The sequence below is a fragment of the Penicillium arizonense genome (genome assembly GCF_001773325.1).
Source record: "Penicillium arizonense strain CBS 141311 chromosome Unknown PENARI_contig007, whole genome shotgun sequence".
NCBI lineage: Eukaryota > Fungi > Ascomycota > Eurotiomycetes > Eurotiales > Aspergillaceae > Penicillium > Penicillium arizonense.
The window spans coordinates 1013773-1029805 of record NW_019173284.1 but is presented as its reverse complement, the minus strand read 5'-3'; the positions used below and the strand labels follow the sequence as shown (position 1 = coordinate 1029805).

At 49.2% G+C, this 16033-nt stretch overlaps 8 protein-coding genes across 8 annotated transcripts; 3 read left to right on the top strand and 5 right to left on the bottom strand.

The window, feature by feature from the left end:
- Positions 1 to 484: 484 nt before the first annotated feature.
- On the top strand, positions 485 to 1903 carry PENARI_c007G07509 (CobW family GTP-binding protein; the record flags this gene model as incomplete). Its single annotated transcript, XM_022631029.1, has 5 exons — positions 485 to 584; positions 670 to 753; positions 803 to 814; positions 872 to 1482; positions 1535 to 1903. 5 exons carry the CDS (start codon positions 485 to 487, stop codon positions 1901 to 1903), a joined length of 1176 nt encoding a protein of 391 aa, XP_022489097.1.
- Positions 1904 to 2552: 649 nt separating this feature from the next.
- Positions 2553 to 6026, bottom strand: PENARI_c007G09436 (protein kinase family protein; the record flags this gene model as incomplete). The annotated part of the gene is made up of 1 exon (XM_022631115.1): positions 2553 to 6026. One exon carries the CDS (start codon positions 6024 to 6026, stop codon positions 2553 to 2555), a length of 3474 nt encoding a protein of 1157 aa, XP_022489234.1.
- A 719-nt stretch (positions 6027 to 6745) lies between these two features.
- PENARI_c007G00553 (uncharacterized protein) lies at positions 6746 to 8369 on the bottom strand (the record flags this gene model as incomplete). Its single annotated transcript, XM_022630696.1, has 4 exons — positions 6746 to 6877; positions 6929 to 6940; positions 7005 to 7099; positions 8363 to 8369. 4 exons carry the CDS (start codon positions 8367 to 8369, stop codon positions 6746 to 6748), a joined length of 246 nt encoding a protein of 81 aa, XP_022489099.1.
- A 169-nt stretch (positions 8370 to 8538) lies between these two features.
- Positions 8539 to 9188, top strand: PENARI_c007G05342 (uncharacterized protein; the record flags this gene model as incomplete). Its single annotated transcript, XM_022630938.1, has 4 exons — positions 8539 to 8643; positions 8690 to 8784; positions 8854 to 8883; positions 9092 to 9188. 4 exons carry the CDS (start codon positions 8539 to 8541, stop codon positions 9186 to 9188), a joined length of 327 nt encoding a protein of 108 aa, XP_022489245.1.
- Positions 9189 to 9577: 389 nt separating this feature from the next.
- On the bottom strand, positions 9578 to 10275 carry PENARI_c007G09045 (HIT family protein; the record flags this gene model as incomplete). The annotated part of the gene is made up of 2 exons (XM_022631093.1): positions 9578 to 10114; positions 10213 to 10275. The coding sequence occupies 2 exons, from the start codon at positions 10273 to 10275 to the stop codon at positions 9578 to 9580; spliced, it is 600 nt and encodes a 199-aa protein (XP_022489081.1).
- A 1432-nt stretch (positions 10276 to 11707) lies between these two features.
- PENARI_c007G02106 (U6 snRNA-associated Sm-like protein LSm1) lies at positions 11708 to 12464 on the bottom strand (the record flags this gene model as incomplete). The annotated part of the gene is made up of 4 exons (XM_022630771.1): positions 11708 to 11881; positions 11964 to 12079; positions 12140 to 12208; positions 12284 to 12464. The coding sequence occupies 4 exons, from the start codon at positions 12462 to 12464 to the stop codon at positions 11708 to 11710; spliced, it is 540 nt and encodes a 179-aa protein (XP_022489417.1).
- Positions 12465 to 12815: 351 nt separating this feature from the next.
- Positions 12816 to 13874, bottom strand: PENARI_c007G04553 (uncharacterized protein; the record flags this gene model as incomplete). The annotated part of the gene is made up of 1 exon (XM_022630895.1): positions 12816 to 13874. One exon carries the CDS (start codon positions 13872 to 13874, stop codon positions 12816 to 12818), a length of 1059 nt encoding a protein of 352 aa, XP_022489027.1.
- Positions 13875 to 14078: 204 nt separating this feature from the next.
- Positions 14079 to 14303, top strand: PENARI_c007G12208 (uncharacterized protein; the record flags this gene model as incomplete). Its single annotated transcript, XM_022631254.1, has 2 exons — positions 14079 to 14114; positions 14151 to 14303. The coding sequence occupies 2 exons, from the start codon at positions 14079 to 14081 to the stop codon at positions 14301 to 14303; spliced, it is 189 nt and encodes a 62-aa protein (XP_022489195.1).
- Positions 14304 to 16033: the final 1730 nt, after the last annotated feature.

Below are 16033 nucleotides of genomic sequence, written 5' to 3'. Positions count from 1 at the left end.
GATGAAACGAGAGAGCAAGGATAATACAAATGAGTGAAAGTTCCCTAGACGCCCTGTCAAAATCAAAAGAAACGTGAGAATATGGAGAGCATTGAAGCTGGAGATAACAAGCTCAGCTTCGACCATAACAACGGCTGACCGCCCGAGCCCTGTGCCCTAACATCCGTTCTTGGTGAAAACGTCACTGGGACTGATTCAGAAGTGCTCAACACAGGCGGCAAATTGTCGAAATTGGGAAGCATGAGCAAGGTGCATTAACTTACAATGCCGTCTATTTCAAGTAAATCTATTCTCTGCAAATGTAGAAAACTACGTTAACAAACCTTGGGCATCTGGAGTTCTGATATACTCCAAGGCGGTGTGGGGGAACTAATGCCGCTGTACAAATCAAGAAGTGAGCTTTCTCTCTCCAGACTGACACCAGAATATTCAATATATTCCTTGTTTATCAGACCATTACACTCTATTTGGAAACGGCGACAGAATGTCTAACAACTTTGAGGATGAGGACGCTCCTCCGGAGTTGATTGATGTGTCTGCCATGCCGGCAGATCAGAGATCTGTAGATGAAGCCCCAACAGCTCGTGTGCCGATCACTCTCGTAACCGGCATGTATAGATGGACAGCATTTCAGTTTACATTGAACTTCAAAGCTAATACATTGATTAGGATACCTGGGCGCAGGAAAAACAACCCTGTTGAATTACATCCTCACAGAGAAACATGGCAAGAAAATTGCGGTCATCATGAATGGTTCGTGAATTCAATCTACCACATATACAATAAGCTAACATGATATTAGAATTTGGCGATTGTAAGGCACTGCATCAAAAACACCCATAACTCACCTATTAACACATGCCACCCACAGCAACCGACATCGAGAAACAACCAATGTCAGTAAACCAGGACGGCCAGGAAGTAACCGAATGGATGGAAGTCGGCAACGGCTGCATCTGCTGCTCAGTGAAAGACTCAGGCGTAATGGCCATCGAATCCCTAATGGAACGCCGCGGCACATTCGACTACATCCTACTAGAAACAACAGGCCTAGCAGACCCAGGCAACATCGCCCCGATCTTCTGGATGGACGAAGGGCTCGGAAGCTCCATTTACCTAGATGGGATTGTCACTCTCGTCGACGCAAAGAATATCATGCATTTGCTGGACGAGCCTGCGGCCGAGGAGAAGGCCGAGTCGCATGACCAGTATCATGACCATGGTTCTGGGCCTGTGTTGTCGATGGCTCATATGCAGATCTCGCATGCTGATGTTGTCATCCTCAACAAGGCGGATCTTGTTACGGCCGAGGAATTGGATGCCGTGCAGGATCGTGTTACATCTATTAACAGCGTGGCTAAGATTCATGTCACGGATCATAGTCGCACGCCGCAGATTGAAGGTGTTGTGCTGGACCTGCATGCTTACGACCACCTGGCGGATTTGGATTTCAGTAAAAAGGGTCATAGCCATATGGATCCGGTAAGTTGATGTTAACCTCTGCTTTCCTTTTTCGTGTTCTAATCATCATCAGGCAATTTCCACCACTGCTATTGTCACACCACCAATCCCAGCTGATAAAGTCGACTGTGTTGATGCCTGGCTGCGTTCTGTTCTATGGGAGTCCACGTTCCCTGCACCTGCAAAGCCAGTCTCATCCGAGCCACATCCCAATGACTTCGAGATCCATCGGTTAAAGGGAATTCTGATTTTAAATGATGGTACAAGTCGGATCATCCAGGCCGTGCGGGATGTATTCGAAATCCGGGATGCGGAGCCAGTTGAACATGACAAAGAAAGGACCCAGCCACTTCAGTGCAAGATCGTATTGATTGGACGAGGACTTGGGTCAAGCGTAGACCCCTGGCGCGAGAGCTTTGAATCATGCGTGGCGGGCAATTGAACATATATCACTCAAGAGCTCAGGAGCCCAAGAAAATGAACCCATCATACAAGGAAGAACATACATGTAGTCTACGAAATCCCTGTTATAGAAACCCAATCATGTCATTCAATAATCGCATTGCCAAAAAAGAAAGAATAATACAGCCCTGTCAGTCGAGAGGAGGTAGAAAAAGAACCCATCAATATACATTGACTTCCGTATGACGACACCAAAACGCAAGAGGGCCTCCAAGAGAGAGAGAGAAAAGATCAAGCAAAAAAGAATAAATAAACAGCAAAAGAAACGAAAAGAAAACAACAAAGGAAATAACAAAGGGAAACAGAAAAGAAAAAATCACAAGGCTACCAAAACAGAATCCGATTAAAATCCGCCAGTATGCAAAAGAAGAAGAAGCAAAAAAGGACTTTTTGGTACTCCAGGATATTCGCCCGCCATCGGTGTAAATGCATGCTTGCAAGAGCTGAAAAAACACGAGGCATAAACTGTACAAGCAGAGCAAATCAAAAGGGTATCGAGTGCTCGGCCCCGAATATGGGGCTCGTTCGGACGAAAACGGTCGTGGCTTCGTTGGCAGTAGCCAATTTGGGCAAGATTGTTGTGTATAAATATTAATGGTCTTGCTTTGATGCATTGGCCCGTGGGAATTTCATCTGGTTGGGTGGCGGGTTGAAATTCCTGGGTTGCGATTCGCTGAAAGGGGGGATGTTTGGCTCTGCTGGCCAGGATTTGGTTGGCTTGGGGATGAAAGTTGAGCAGGAGGAGCCGCCACTATCTTTGCGGATGTGGTGCTGGTGTTGAGGTCTGCCAAAGCGGGGTTTATAGGCAAGGCGGACACGAACAGAGATGATTCATAGCCAGGTACTCTTCTCAATGTGTGTTTGATATTGGCCGTCTTTGTTGGTGGCCGAGGAACATCTTTCGGCTCGGATGTCTCAATGGAATGTGAGCTTGTCAACGAGGTGGTGCTGGGAGAGCTTGGTGCTCCTAGGTGAGGCATAAGTGGGTTGATAGGCAAAGCTGAGAGGCTGAGAGAGGCTGAGTCCGAGACAGTTGACACATCGTTGATATCGGTTGCTTTTCCACATGCCGGTTGCACATCCTGCTTTGGTGATTTTGCGAGAGGTGGATATGAGGAAAATGTAGTAGCCAGGTTGTCTAGTGAGGCGCAGGAAGGGCCCATGGCAGGATTGATAGGCAAGGCCGAGAGTGAAAGTGAGTTTTCTGAGTGTAGTTCCACTGATGTATCATCCGCTGCTGCAGTGTTTTCGGATGATGGTCCCACATCTCCTCTTGTTGGTTCAAGGCTGACGTTCGCTAGAGATGGGGTGACCATATCGCCAGGAGAAGCTTCGGGGTGCTTTAAGGCAGGGTTCAAAGGCAAGGTTGAGAGGAATAGGGAGGGTGATATTGTGACAGAAGGCTGGAGATCAACAGTTTCCGCACATAGTTCTTTATCATCCCGCCTAGGTGGCTCAGGGAGAGATGATTTCACCGGTGTTGGAGTATTCGGTTCGCGAAGGTAGTTCCCAGGGTAGCGTAGAGACGGATTCATGGGCAAAGCAGAGAGGAAGAGAGAGGATGTTGGATGTGGTGGCGTAGTGAAAGTAGGTTTAATACCGACCACTCCTGCAAATGGTCGATCCACGCCGCTACTCCTTGGTGGTGACGCAGGTGAAGTGTCAACCAGAGAGGTGTTTCGAGGGCCAGGAGTGTCAGGAGGGCCAAAAGCGGGGTTTATGGGTAGGGCAGAGAGGATAAGAGAGGATGGCGGGATTGCGGATGAGAGCGCTGGCGACGTTGGCTTGGTGTCAGTGCTCTTCGCACATGATTGATCTGCAGGTTCTTTTTGGGGTGGTTCATCAGGAGATGGAATGATTGAAGAGGTGGTGTGTGAGGTGTGTTCGTCAGTTTGAGGTTGATCACGAGTCGAGGTAGTCAACTGTTGGTTGGCGTAAGACTGTTGATTGTGCAGAAGAGCATCATCAAGATATAAGACCTCATCTGACAAACCCGGCTCTTCCGTTTTATAGTCGTGGAACCCATTGGTCGTCGGTGTTATTGTTGTCTGTGGAACCGGAAGAATCTCTTGTTCGGGGTTCTCACGAGATAGATCGGGCACAAAATCACGACTGGAACGATCAGAGACATCCATATAACCATGAGGATTGTGAGGTTCGTGATTCAAGGTAGATGAAGAAGATGGTTTGGATGGATAGTCAGCATCTCCATTGCATTCTGCAAGCGTGATGGTAGATCGATTTCCTGGGTCATGGTTATCAGCGAAGATAGGGTGTTGCAAATCACTGTATGCATTGTCCGCAAATTCTTTCTGGGGGGAGTATTGGTCGGCCTGGCGCATAAAGCCTCGAGGTAGAGCCAAACCAATCCCAGAGGCCGGAGGGTGAGCCCAGTTATGTTTGATGGGAATGTGCTTGAGGTCATTCGCAACAATCTCCATAGGTTGAACAGCGGGCGATGCCCTTGCTGTCGGGAGATCAGGGGGAAACATGAAGAGAAGTTCTTTCGCAGAGAGCCTGTGTCGTGGAGTTGGGCTCAAGCAGATGTCGACTATCCGCCGGTAGTAATCTGGCACCATCGCATCCTCGCCAAGGAAAAGTGGTCGTGGTTGTCGTTCAGGCTCATCCTCTTCCATCGCTAATGCCCACAGGGTCATTCCCAGTTGATAGAGATCAGTCTTGACTCCAATATACATAGAGATGCGCTGGTTGCTCTCGATTTTGGCGGCAATCTCGGGTGGCTCCCAGCCCACAGGACAACCTCTGCGGTTGATATCGATGATCTTTGCATTGTCGTAGGCGTCCACCACAATGTTCGCAAGTGTAAAGTCGCCCTGCACGTAGCCTGATTCATGGATCTCGCAGAGACCTTGAACAATCTGCCTAGCCCAGCGCTCGCGTCTCGCAAAGCTCGTTTTGCCGCGTTGCTCGTAAAGAATATCAACCAATGCGCCCTGTTCAGCATAGCTGATCAGCAAGCCTTTGACCACGTCTCGTCGTTCATCAACGACAATTCCCTCCACCTGGATGACACTAGGAGCACCATTGAGCGCATGCAGTGCATTGATCTCATAAAGGAACTCATCCACTGTGTCAGGCCCTGGAATTTCCTTCTTGATATAGGCCCGCCCACCGAGTTGGACCTTGTAAACGAAACCGGATAGATGCGACTCGAAGTGTAGAAAGTGTTCAGGGACGCATCGAGCGCCCCCCAAGTGACCGATGCTGGAGATAGGTGGGTATGGGATGGTTTCGTTTACGTCCTCCGTGACATGGACGTGCAAGCGGCCGTCAAGCGTCTCCAGCTTGAGATTCGTAACGGTATCATAGAATTGGATCTCGAGGAGGGATTCACGAATGGACTCGTAGATGCGGGCACATTTGTCGCGCTGGTATCGCAGCTCCTTCAGGTCTCCTTCCAGCGAGTCGGGTGGCGCGTGTCGGTAATCGCATGAAATCGTAACTCGTCGCCATCGGTTTGGGGCCTCCGCGTACGTCACGAAGAATTTCTCTCGCTCTGACCGGTCCCGGAAGTGCATGCTCAGGTTCAAAATCCAACGTTGTTCCAATTCCAACTCGAGTGTTTCCTCCGGTAGTTTCTCCTCCTCTGATTCTGATTCCACGTCCATATCAGGATAGGGGTCCCAGTCGGGGACCTGGGCATTTGGTTCGGGTTCCGATTCGAGTGACTCGACCGTGGTTGTAGGCGGCCCGATCCACTGAACCTCGGGCGCGGAAAGTCTGGGGCCCACGGCTGGGGGAGACCTTGAGCGCTGTGAAGTCAGGGGATCGCGGTCGGCGGAAAGGGCCCGGCGGTGTTGTGGTTCGGGGTCGAGGGGAGCGAGGCGATCGCGTTGCTCGGAACTCTGTCGTTTGAAGGTTGTTGTGCGAGGCAGCCCAACGCCGACCTTCCGTGAGATCCGACGAGTGATGTTATCCTGTTTCTCCTGTTTATCTTGTTTGGCGCGTGGGCTGTCGGCGGAGGCACGGCGGGGGGCGTCTTCCCCTGACTCTCGATCGTCGCGACCCAGCCATTTCCGCAGGCCCAGTTTATGCCACATGCTCTGCTTTGGGCCTTTTTCTTCCACCGGACAGTCGGCCATGGAGACGGCCATACGGCTAGTCGCTTCCAAACGACTCGAACCTGGCCGAATCTCCGTCCATAAGAAGTGCGTGAGACGTCAAGATGGAGCTCTCGTCCCACCGTTTCCCAAGCCAAGTTCCCTTCTCAAGTTCCTCGGTGTTCGGGGTCCCAAACGTGTCGCACAACGGTTGCAATAAGGAGGCTGGGAGTGCCCTGATAAAGATAAAATGGCGGAAAGGGAGAGATGTCGGTCAAGATCGAATTTTTTCTTAGGTATATGATTTTTTTTTTCTTTCCTCTCTATTTTTCCCTAGGCCAAAAACATAAATAAAAAAAAGAGTTGCCTGCAGCCGTTGATGCTGCAAGGCTTCAAGTATTTTGAAGCAAAAGGACCTTGCAGGGACCTCCAAGAGACAAGGGGAAAAAAATAAAGGAATATGATTCATCGCGCACAGATCAGAAATTGATGCGTTGCGGCCTGACACTCTGGGGCTGCCTGATACATGCCTGCCTATTCGCCAATCTATATGACACATTCCACATAACCATAAGCCATCTTATATTGTCAATAGCTTACAGGAACCTCTACTCATCTACCGTTATCTTCTCTGCAACCCTAGACTAGGATTATCAAGGGACTATAAAAAAGGATCTGGGAATCAGATATCCATTGTCTCTCCACATCATATCAGCTATACTTCAGTTCATGGGAGTCCCAATCTCAGAGCATCTTTCCAACTAAGAAGCCTCCGTGGTCGCACTGTCAAGATCAATCTCGCCGCCATCGTCAGCAGTTCCCATACACCCAACCAGGCAGGCAGCGCAGCGGGGCCGAGAAAGTGCAGGCGGCGGCACAGCCAGCCATGCAGACTTCCTATTTCTTGTTAGATATGCTACGCTCAGGATCAAGAGACTACATACAATCAAGACGCCCTGGATATTGTTAGCTGTGGTCTTGCCTTGGTATATCGGGGTCGAGGGTCGGGCATGTACTTACCCTTTTCTCAACGGCTGCGATAGCAGATGACCTGGCAATGGGCGAGGCAGCGACCACGCCGACGAGGGTCGGGAGGATGATACAGGTGAAGTGCACTGTGGTAGGTATTGTGCAAATGGAAGTGAGAAAGAGAAGAGTGAAGATGATGCGATTGATGATGCTTTTTGCTGGAGAAGCATCCTCCTTTTATACATTTTGCTCTATACGACTCGACCTGAGCATCTCGCAAATGCTACTCTGGCTGCACCCCTCACGACCCAATGTACGATACCGCGACTCATATCACAGGGACCTCATGATGGCCGGAGTTTCATCCGACTCTTGCAAGAACGAAGTCCATGCCAACACCAGCATATGCTGCGCGCACATGCATAGGCAGACCATTCAGAGAGTCTGGTTCTATATCCGTCTCGTCGCCAATGTTACATCGCAGCATCCTTCTTGGATCCTTCAATGCCATCCCTCCAATAATTTCATGAACAGGATGCACTTACTTCTGTCTAACTAGATATCCCACGGCCAGCCCATGCGCCAAGTGTAGGCGCCATATATTATCCTTGCCCTGGCCCATTGAGAGATCTGTAGCTGTTTGACTTGAAATTAGCGGCAGGGGCGGATCTTCTGTCAACGATGCGACGATGCAGAAATTCGGAGATGACTAACTTATTGGGGGCTTGTAAGACAGAAAATACCCCGGTGTGAAGTATAGGAATTGCTGTGGAGTTGATCCTGCGAGACTAGGGCTATACAACTGGATCTCGGAGTAACCTTTCTATGTCTAGATATAGATCTAGACAGCTTGTGAACAAATGCCCACGTCAGCTTTGTTGGATATGCATGCTAGCGTTGGCTGATAGGCCGTATTAAAAGATCTCATCTAGAATCCAATTGACAAGTCCTAAACAGTTTTCATTTCTATGAGACACATTCATTTTGGCAAGATGAAAGTCCACTTTGCCGCTCTTCTTCTCTATACATCTCTTGTTTCGGCGCTGACACAACCTCGAGTTACGTTACACCCTGCAATTACACCCTCAGGATCGCACTGGAAAAGAAGCGCAAGGGTTCCCGCAAACGAAACTATTCGCATAGATATAGCCCTCTCCCTCGACGGAGATAGATCGGAGAAAGCGGCCCAAGCCATTGAAAACATATCCCACCCCAATTCCCCAAGCTTCAGCCAACACTGGAGCTCCAAACAAGTCTCCGAGCTCTTTGCACCGCCCAAAGAAGAAATTCGCGAGCTCACAAAATGGCTCACTAACGCTGGCGTGCCGCGTTCTAAGCTGCGCCTTTCGCCAGACAAAAACCGCTAAGCCCAGCTAAGATATCAAAGAAGTTAGAACAGTAGCCAAAACCTGACATTATGTGAGCCCCCGCAGACCTAAGCACTTATATACATAGGTATACGCTTGCCATATTACCATACTAATCCCATTTCCATCCTCCCATTTCCCTTCAGCTAGTCCGAAAGTCAGTCTCATAACCGAAATACCCCCAAAACATGACAACTCGCGGAGAACAACAAGCCTACATGGCCCAGCACATTTCCAATCTCCAACAACAGAACCCAAATGCCGACTTCAAAGCCAGCGAGCAGTGGTGGACCCCAAGCGTCGACCTCGGCGCCGATCTCCAAGTATGCAGACACCTTTCTTCTCATCTAGCTGGCTAACCTACTATAGGAAACTCTGGGTCCAGCTGTCAACAATCAATTAAAAGCTTGCATCACAAAGGCGTTCGAGCGCAAGTGTTCACGGGAGGCTATGACCGAGGCACGGTAAGAAGCAAAGACGATTCTTGCTGGATATCCGGATATCTTGGAGCGGGTTGATACTATGATCTTCAGAAACGAGCAGCTGTGGGCGCAGGTGCATCAGTATGCTTTGTCGGAGGCTGAGGCTGGAAGGGATGCTTTTGGTAGTTGTGCGGCTAAGTGATCTCGACTTATTGATGTATGGGGGCTTCCGGGATCAATTATGCATCAAAGACTGTCTATATACTCTAGCCTCGCAATATCGGAAATACACATAAGAATGAGGATGGGACTCGTTTTCTTCTACTCTGGTATAGTACATTCTTCCAAGGACCGCAGCACTATTGGTTACAGACTACTCGAAACTTACGGATCTTTTGGATCTGCAGTCACGGATCCTCAGTGTTAAACCTTACCTGGCCCTCTAGATGCTTTTCTAAAAGATAAACCAGCCTATGGAAGCTTTGTTCTCAACTTCGATCTCCCCTCTTCCATTAATGACATTTCCCATTGTCTCACTGGGCTGGTTCAATTCTAGGCTCTTTTCTAGTGACACGGGTGAAGACCGGTACTCCATTTGCATCTAATGATCGAGGAGGGAGAGTTAAATATAGACCTTATTGACACCCTGACGAGAATTACAATGATTGGTCTCGAATGGTGTGCGCATAAAAAAGGCAAAAGGAGAATTGCGAGCAATTCGCCATTCAAAAATATGGAGACATGAATACTGTAGTCCGCGAGTCGTCTAGTATCTAACAGATGAATACAATCATGAAACCAGACGGGGGAAAAAAAGCCCAATCCCAACCCCATCTCAATCAATCGGCTCATTCTCCATCTCCCTAGCCAACATCTCAGCCTCAACCCTCATCTCCTCCTCACTCCTAGGCTTCCGCCCCTCATTATCAACAGCAGGGAATCCAGACCTCCTCCCAGACCTCGAAGCCGCCTCATTAGTCTTCACTACCCCGTCAGCGTGAGTCCCGGCCTCAGCATCTCTATATGTCTTCCCCAAATCCCCTTCCTCCCCATCAAGCAAATCATACACCGCATCTGTACCACCGCGATGATCCAAATCCGCCACTTTGCGAGGAATGACGTGTGCGTGTACATGCGGTACACTCTGGCCAGCATGCACGCCGTCCTGCACGGCGATATTTAAACTCGAGGCACCATATACGCGCTCAACCATGCGGCCGACTCGGCGCACTGTGAGGAAGAGATCGCTTGTTTCGGCGGGTGTTAGGTCTGCGACGCGGGGGACGACGCGTCGTGGGGAGACGAGGACGTGACCTGGGAGGATCGGTTTGAGATTTACTAGGGCGAAGGTGAGGGGTGTTTGGAGGAAGACCTGTGGAGGGTGTTAGTCCAGCTGTTGTGTTCGGTTGGATGTGCCTGGTTTGCGGAAGGGGAGGTGTGGTTGGAGTCTCGGGGTCAGCGGTGACACACCTGTGGCGTGACGATAAATGAGCCAAAGTAAATTGGCACAGTGGCGCCTTTCAGGGCTGGCATGGCTGAGGAATTGGACATCAGGTTGGGTCGGGGAAGTGATGTCGATGGGCTGATAAGTGCTTATCGATACGGTTAGGGTTGCGGAGCTCTAACTCGACCTCAACTTGGTCTATTCGAATATGATTATAGTGGCACATATGAAACGACAAACTCCCACACGACATATTTAGGCACTTGAGGAATAAGAAAGATAGTAACTGCTCAATTAACACCCTTACCGATTCCGACCTAACACTACCACGTTAACTTAGGATAAGTTACATATGATAGCTCTTTGGTTAGGTAAATAACAGCAACTTATCGCCTCCTGGCGTCCTTGGGCAATGTGCAAGGTTCTTTGTTGCACCCATACAGACACTCACCAATATAATGGCTTTGAAGTCCCTTGACCAGTATCTCTGCATATTTTCCTAAGGAGCCAGAATGAGCCTGTTGCAAGACTTTCAACCGCCAAGCAGAAAGGACTTGTTCACCATGGCGTACTCGAAAACTGGTCTGCCGCTGAAGTTTACGTATATTGCGAACAAATTAGTGAGGGATAGCACCTAGCCAGACAGCATTTCCGGGTTGTTTCATTTACAGTGCCGGTGACTGGCGCTGGCCTGCGCCGTGTGTGACTTTCGAGTTTATACGAAGAGATATTAAGTAAATAGAGGCAAATAGCGGTATTTCGGGCAACTGTTCTCTAGATCGAAGCCAGTTCCACAAGAACCCTAGGATTAATGATATCAAGACCGGGTATTAGCCGCACGCTAAGGTGTAAGTCTTCGTACAAAGGAAATAATAGTCCCTAAATGCAAGCATATATCACCATACCCTCCATCTACAATCATAGTACAAGCAAATACAGCGTCAAGTTTTCATTTCCTCATTCACAAACAGGTTTATCATAGAAAAAAATATCAAACATGTTAATCAGAACTTCATGAACCCAAGCAAACCCCGGATAAGGCAGCTCGGCAGTGTATCCCAATGTAGAGCCATAAGAAGTGCAAGAGATGCAAAGACAAAAAACTAAATACGATGATTACCCAGGGTAAGGTATAGACGCGACGGCAAAAACACCAAATCACGCCTATCGTCCATCCATAGGTATTATACATCGCATCGCCAGCAGTCTGAGCCCGCATCACCGTAGTTGAGATTCCATCCGAAACTCCAGAGCCGATGCTAATTCAAAATAAGAATCAGAATCAGAATCAAAATCCATCACGGCGCCGTCGCACAGTGAACCACATACTGTGCAGTACCACGTTCTGCCAACGCTTGATTCCCAGCAGGAGGACTTCGTATCTGATGCCCTACCGACGCAGACGCAGTTGCAGTCTCCTCCATTTCGGATAGTTGGTAGAGCATGCGAGCTGATAGCATAACCGAGAAAACGGTCTACAGACACAGATGTGCAAAGAACAAGGGATCAAAAGGGAAATCATTAGAACAGAATCTCGCCACTATGCTCAGGTTCGAAGCCGAGTGCTTGTAGCTCCTTGTACCGTTTCTTATCGCCCGTGTTCCTCTTCTCGTCTTCCTTCTTCTTGATTTCGAAGACTTCTTCGAATGATGCCTTGGTCAGGGTGGGAGGGATGTCGTCTTCGCGGTCGAGGTCCTGTGGGATGGGTTCGCTTATCAGTACTCGGTCCAGAAGGGAGAATCAAATTAAGGGTAAGGGCTCTTTCATCTGGACATACCACTTCGCCTAGAAGGAGCACGTTCTCTCCGCGGACGATGAAAATCCCCCGATTCACATCGGCGTAAAGACCGCCCGCGTAGATGCGTTCAATCGTTTCCTGGAAAACAAGGTTCGCTGCCAAAGATTATACGTGAGACAATGATCCAAAAACTGGAAGTTGTGCGACTGTCATACCGAACTGGTCCCAGCTTCGCAAAACGCCGATAAGTTTCCGCCCGTCGCGGAGGATGAGGACGAGTTTCTCTGTGGGGAGGTAAAGCTGTCAGCTTAATTCCTTGGTCCAAGCTAAGTCCCGGGTCTTCGCGTAGATCGACATACTATCTGTTAGGTCGAGCAGTTGTGCGGCGGTCGTGAACATCTGAGGCGGTAATTGCGGTGGGCCGCCACGTTCCTGGGAGCTAGCGGGGCCGAGGGCATTTTGCTGAGAGAATTGTTGCTGCTGCTGCTGAGGGTTGCGCTGCGCATTGGCAGGGCTTTCGTTTAGAGATAGCCGCTCCATGTCTGGGGATTGAGGTGGGTTGGCGGGGAAGAAATCGAACCCGAATCTGGGAGGAGGGGCAGAGGTTGGCGGAGAGGGTTAAAAAGAGAGAGAGGGAGGGAGGGGGAGAAATGAATAAAATCAGAGAATGAATCAAGCTGCTCTCATTCTGTAGACAGTCGCGAGGCAAGAATCGAAGTCGCAAAGGGCCGTCATCAAGGGCGGTGAGTTTGTCTTGTTTGCTCACCATCTATATAAGAGTCACTTGAACACTAGTGAATTCATAATACACATCTGACGTGTCGCAAACTGGCAAAAGTACATGCTATACAAAAAGGGGGAATATTCAGAACCAAACAGCATCAAACAAATTTACACAACAACACTCCTCGACTGCCCACGCATCCTCTGTTCCCTCCTTTTACTATATGGCGCACAATAAGGCTCATCAGCCGACCCAATACTCGCCCTAATCCCATCCTGCGAGCGATGATAAGCCGGACTCGACGGTGCCGGCGGCAACTGCATAGCTTTGAACTGCGCATCAGTGATAATCCGCAGCCCGTACAGATACCGCATCAACTCGAAATCCGGTCGACTCCCCGCTAATGTCTGGCCAAGCCGGTAATGCTCAGCAGCAACATGGTCAAGCATTCGATCCCAAGCTGAGGATGGACCAGGTCCAGCTCCCGGTCCAGGGCTTGCCATAACGATATTCTCGCTGCGGACAGACTCGCCGTCTTCCAGAACGGGCGATGATATAGGCTCCGCGATCCCATCGACGAACTTCATACTCGGGCAGAGTGGACATCTCGCCATGTGTGGCGTGGGGTGTGACCGGAAGTGACTGCAGACATGCGTTCTCCACTGCGCGTCGTCGTCAAAGGACTCATGGCAGTCCAACATATGGAAGAGACAGACATACGTGCGCTGCTCAATACTAGGCGCAGACAGGGACGGCGAGGCTGATAATACCGACGATGCAGCCGTCCCCCACGATGACAGAGAAACGCGCGACGGCGCAGACGGCTCTGCGCCACTGGCAGGAGTGGTGATCAACGGCGCCCTACCATCGTGCTCGAGGATATAAAAGTCTTCGTCGCGATCTTCATCGCCATCGCCATAGCCATCGTCATCTCCATGTTGATGTCGATGTCCACCAAACCCAACCCCAGAACCAGCAGTATCAACCGACGAAATCGACGGCGAAGGCGAACCACTAGACAACCCAGGCACAGGCAAAGGCGAAGAAGAAAGCAACACAACGCCCGCCTGGCGCTTATCAGGATCCCTACTTTCACTCATAGTATATCTCAGCGAGCCAGAGCGACGGGATCGGTGTCTATCCGAAGCAGCGGAAGTAGAAAAAGAGCGCAGATCAGCGTCGGGTCTTTGAGCGACATGCGGGCATTCAGGCGCGCGCTCCGACATGCTCCGCGGTGAAGAAGAAAGAGCAAGCGCAAACCCGAACAAATCCAAATCCAAAGCCAAAAGCGAAACCGAGAGATGGGATCGGGGCTCTTCGTCGCGCGGGGAATCACCGAGTCACTTCGCTGTGATCGCGTCAGAGATCGGGCCTGGGCTTACATAGTATGTGTAGGGAGGGGGGAGCTCATGGTATTCATGATCAACATCATGCTCAAGATCATGATCAAAGAGCAGATCAAGTTCGTGAGTGTGATTGTGAACATGAACATACTGACCCAGAGCCAAAAACATACATATACACCCGACGATATCACCAAGCACTTCTCTCGCCCTGTCTCTGAAATCGATGCAGCCCTGGAGATAACAGTCCAGTACTCAGATCTGCAACTTTTTTTCTCGGAAGAAAGTGTCAGCATGCATGACATCTACTAGGCAAGAAGCCGGCGTCGCCCGACCGTTCTGCGGCATACAGTGTGGGTACGAGGGGATAACTGTAGGTACCCTCTGCCAAGAAGAACCTCTCTTCTTTACTATTTCCCTCTCAGGCACTACATGTACATGTAGGAAATCGGGAGGCATCCATAGTGGGCTTGGTGGGGGTTTTCGATAGAATTTTCCAGAGTGTTTAGTTAAGTTACAGTGTAGGGTGTTGGTCGCGCTAAGCTAAACTTATTGGGCGGGGGTGTTTGGGGCTAAGTGGGTGTATGAGGTCGTTTATAGTATTGTTACGGTGTGATGTAGTTATGGTCGGGATTGATGTTGCGACTCTGGTTTATATACAGTAGTCTTCAGTCTTGTCCACTCTTATTCTCTATTCTTCAAGGTTCGAGATACGATGCACAGACCTGCGTAGTCGCACGTTCGGGTCCCCGCCAGGCTGCAGGGAACTTACACTATGAATCATATGGTTGAGTCTGCAGTACTTTTGGTCCCTTTTTGCATTCTCAATGGGAGTTGACTGTCCGGTCCCACATTGGACGAACGCTTGACTTGATTCTGAAACGAGTGGGACGACACTCACATTACGGAGTACATTTAGATGCCCTTGTACGCCCAGTCTACAGTGTGCAATATACCCCAGCAAGATACAAACAAATGTAATAAGAAACCACCTACAGTATAAAGACATCTAGAATCAACAAGTTGCGAGAAGAACCCGAACACGAGCGAATAGGCAGCTCTGGAGTACTTGAACACCACATGGGCAACATCATCCAGTGGAGATCAAAGCAGTTTATCCTACCTATCCTGTCTACAGAGAACACGTTGACCTAACCTTAAGTTACTAGGTAGCAAAATTGTACTTTAGAATCCCCAACAAAAACATAAAATCCCCACTATAAGCTGAAACAAGTACATGCACATGTATATCTCCATCTCCATCTTCTATGGATTCTTCAGATGCAGCTTGTGCATATCATATGTCAGGGAGATAGGCATGTGAATATGATATGAGCTGTGAGCTGAGCTGAGCTAGAGCTGTAAGGACCATGGTTCTAGACTATGCTGATCGAAACTAGAACGTGATATTGGATGCATGTGAAGGTACCTTTAGGCTCGATCTGGAGGGGTGATAGTGATGTTTAGAGTTAGATGGAGTTTGGAATTCCGTATTCCGTATTCCGTACCCCGGTTCAATGTATGTATAATGCCATTGTAGCCTAGGATGAGTTGATAGGAGATTCGGCATGTGTGACGTCCGATGTGGGATCACGGATATCACATGAAAATCGAGATAGAGCTACGTCAAGATAGAGAGACTACAGTAAAAGTAGAGTATTGTGAAGATTTCATTTTTCTCAACCATATGGCGAGTATTAAGTAGAAGTAAAAGAGCAACAGGTGTTGAGAAGGGAGTAGAGAGACCACAGGCCTCGAGAGAGGAGAATGACAAAAAGGTCGGATCCAGTAATTTTGAACTCGAAAAGAAAAGCCCCAGAGAGGAGGAAGCAACCAGAAAGTAGCAGAAGCAAAAGTAGAAAAAGAAACAGAAGAAAGATCCCAGGTCTATTTGGAGAGACGCCTCAGTTAAGAAAATCAAGAAAGCAAAACCATCCGACACCGTTTGATGCCCGCAAGCCAGAGTAAAAAATGCACAAGTCTATATCGTTTCGTAGCGCGCATAACAAAAGGCATAAAAGGGGTGCAGAGCAGAGACGAGA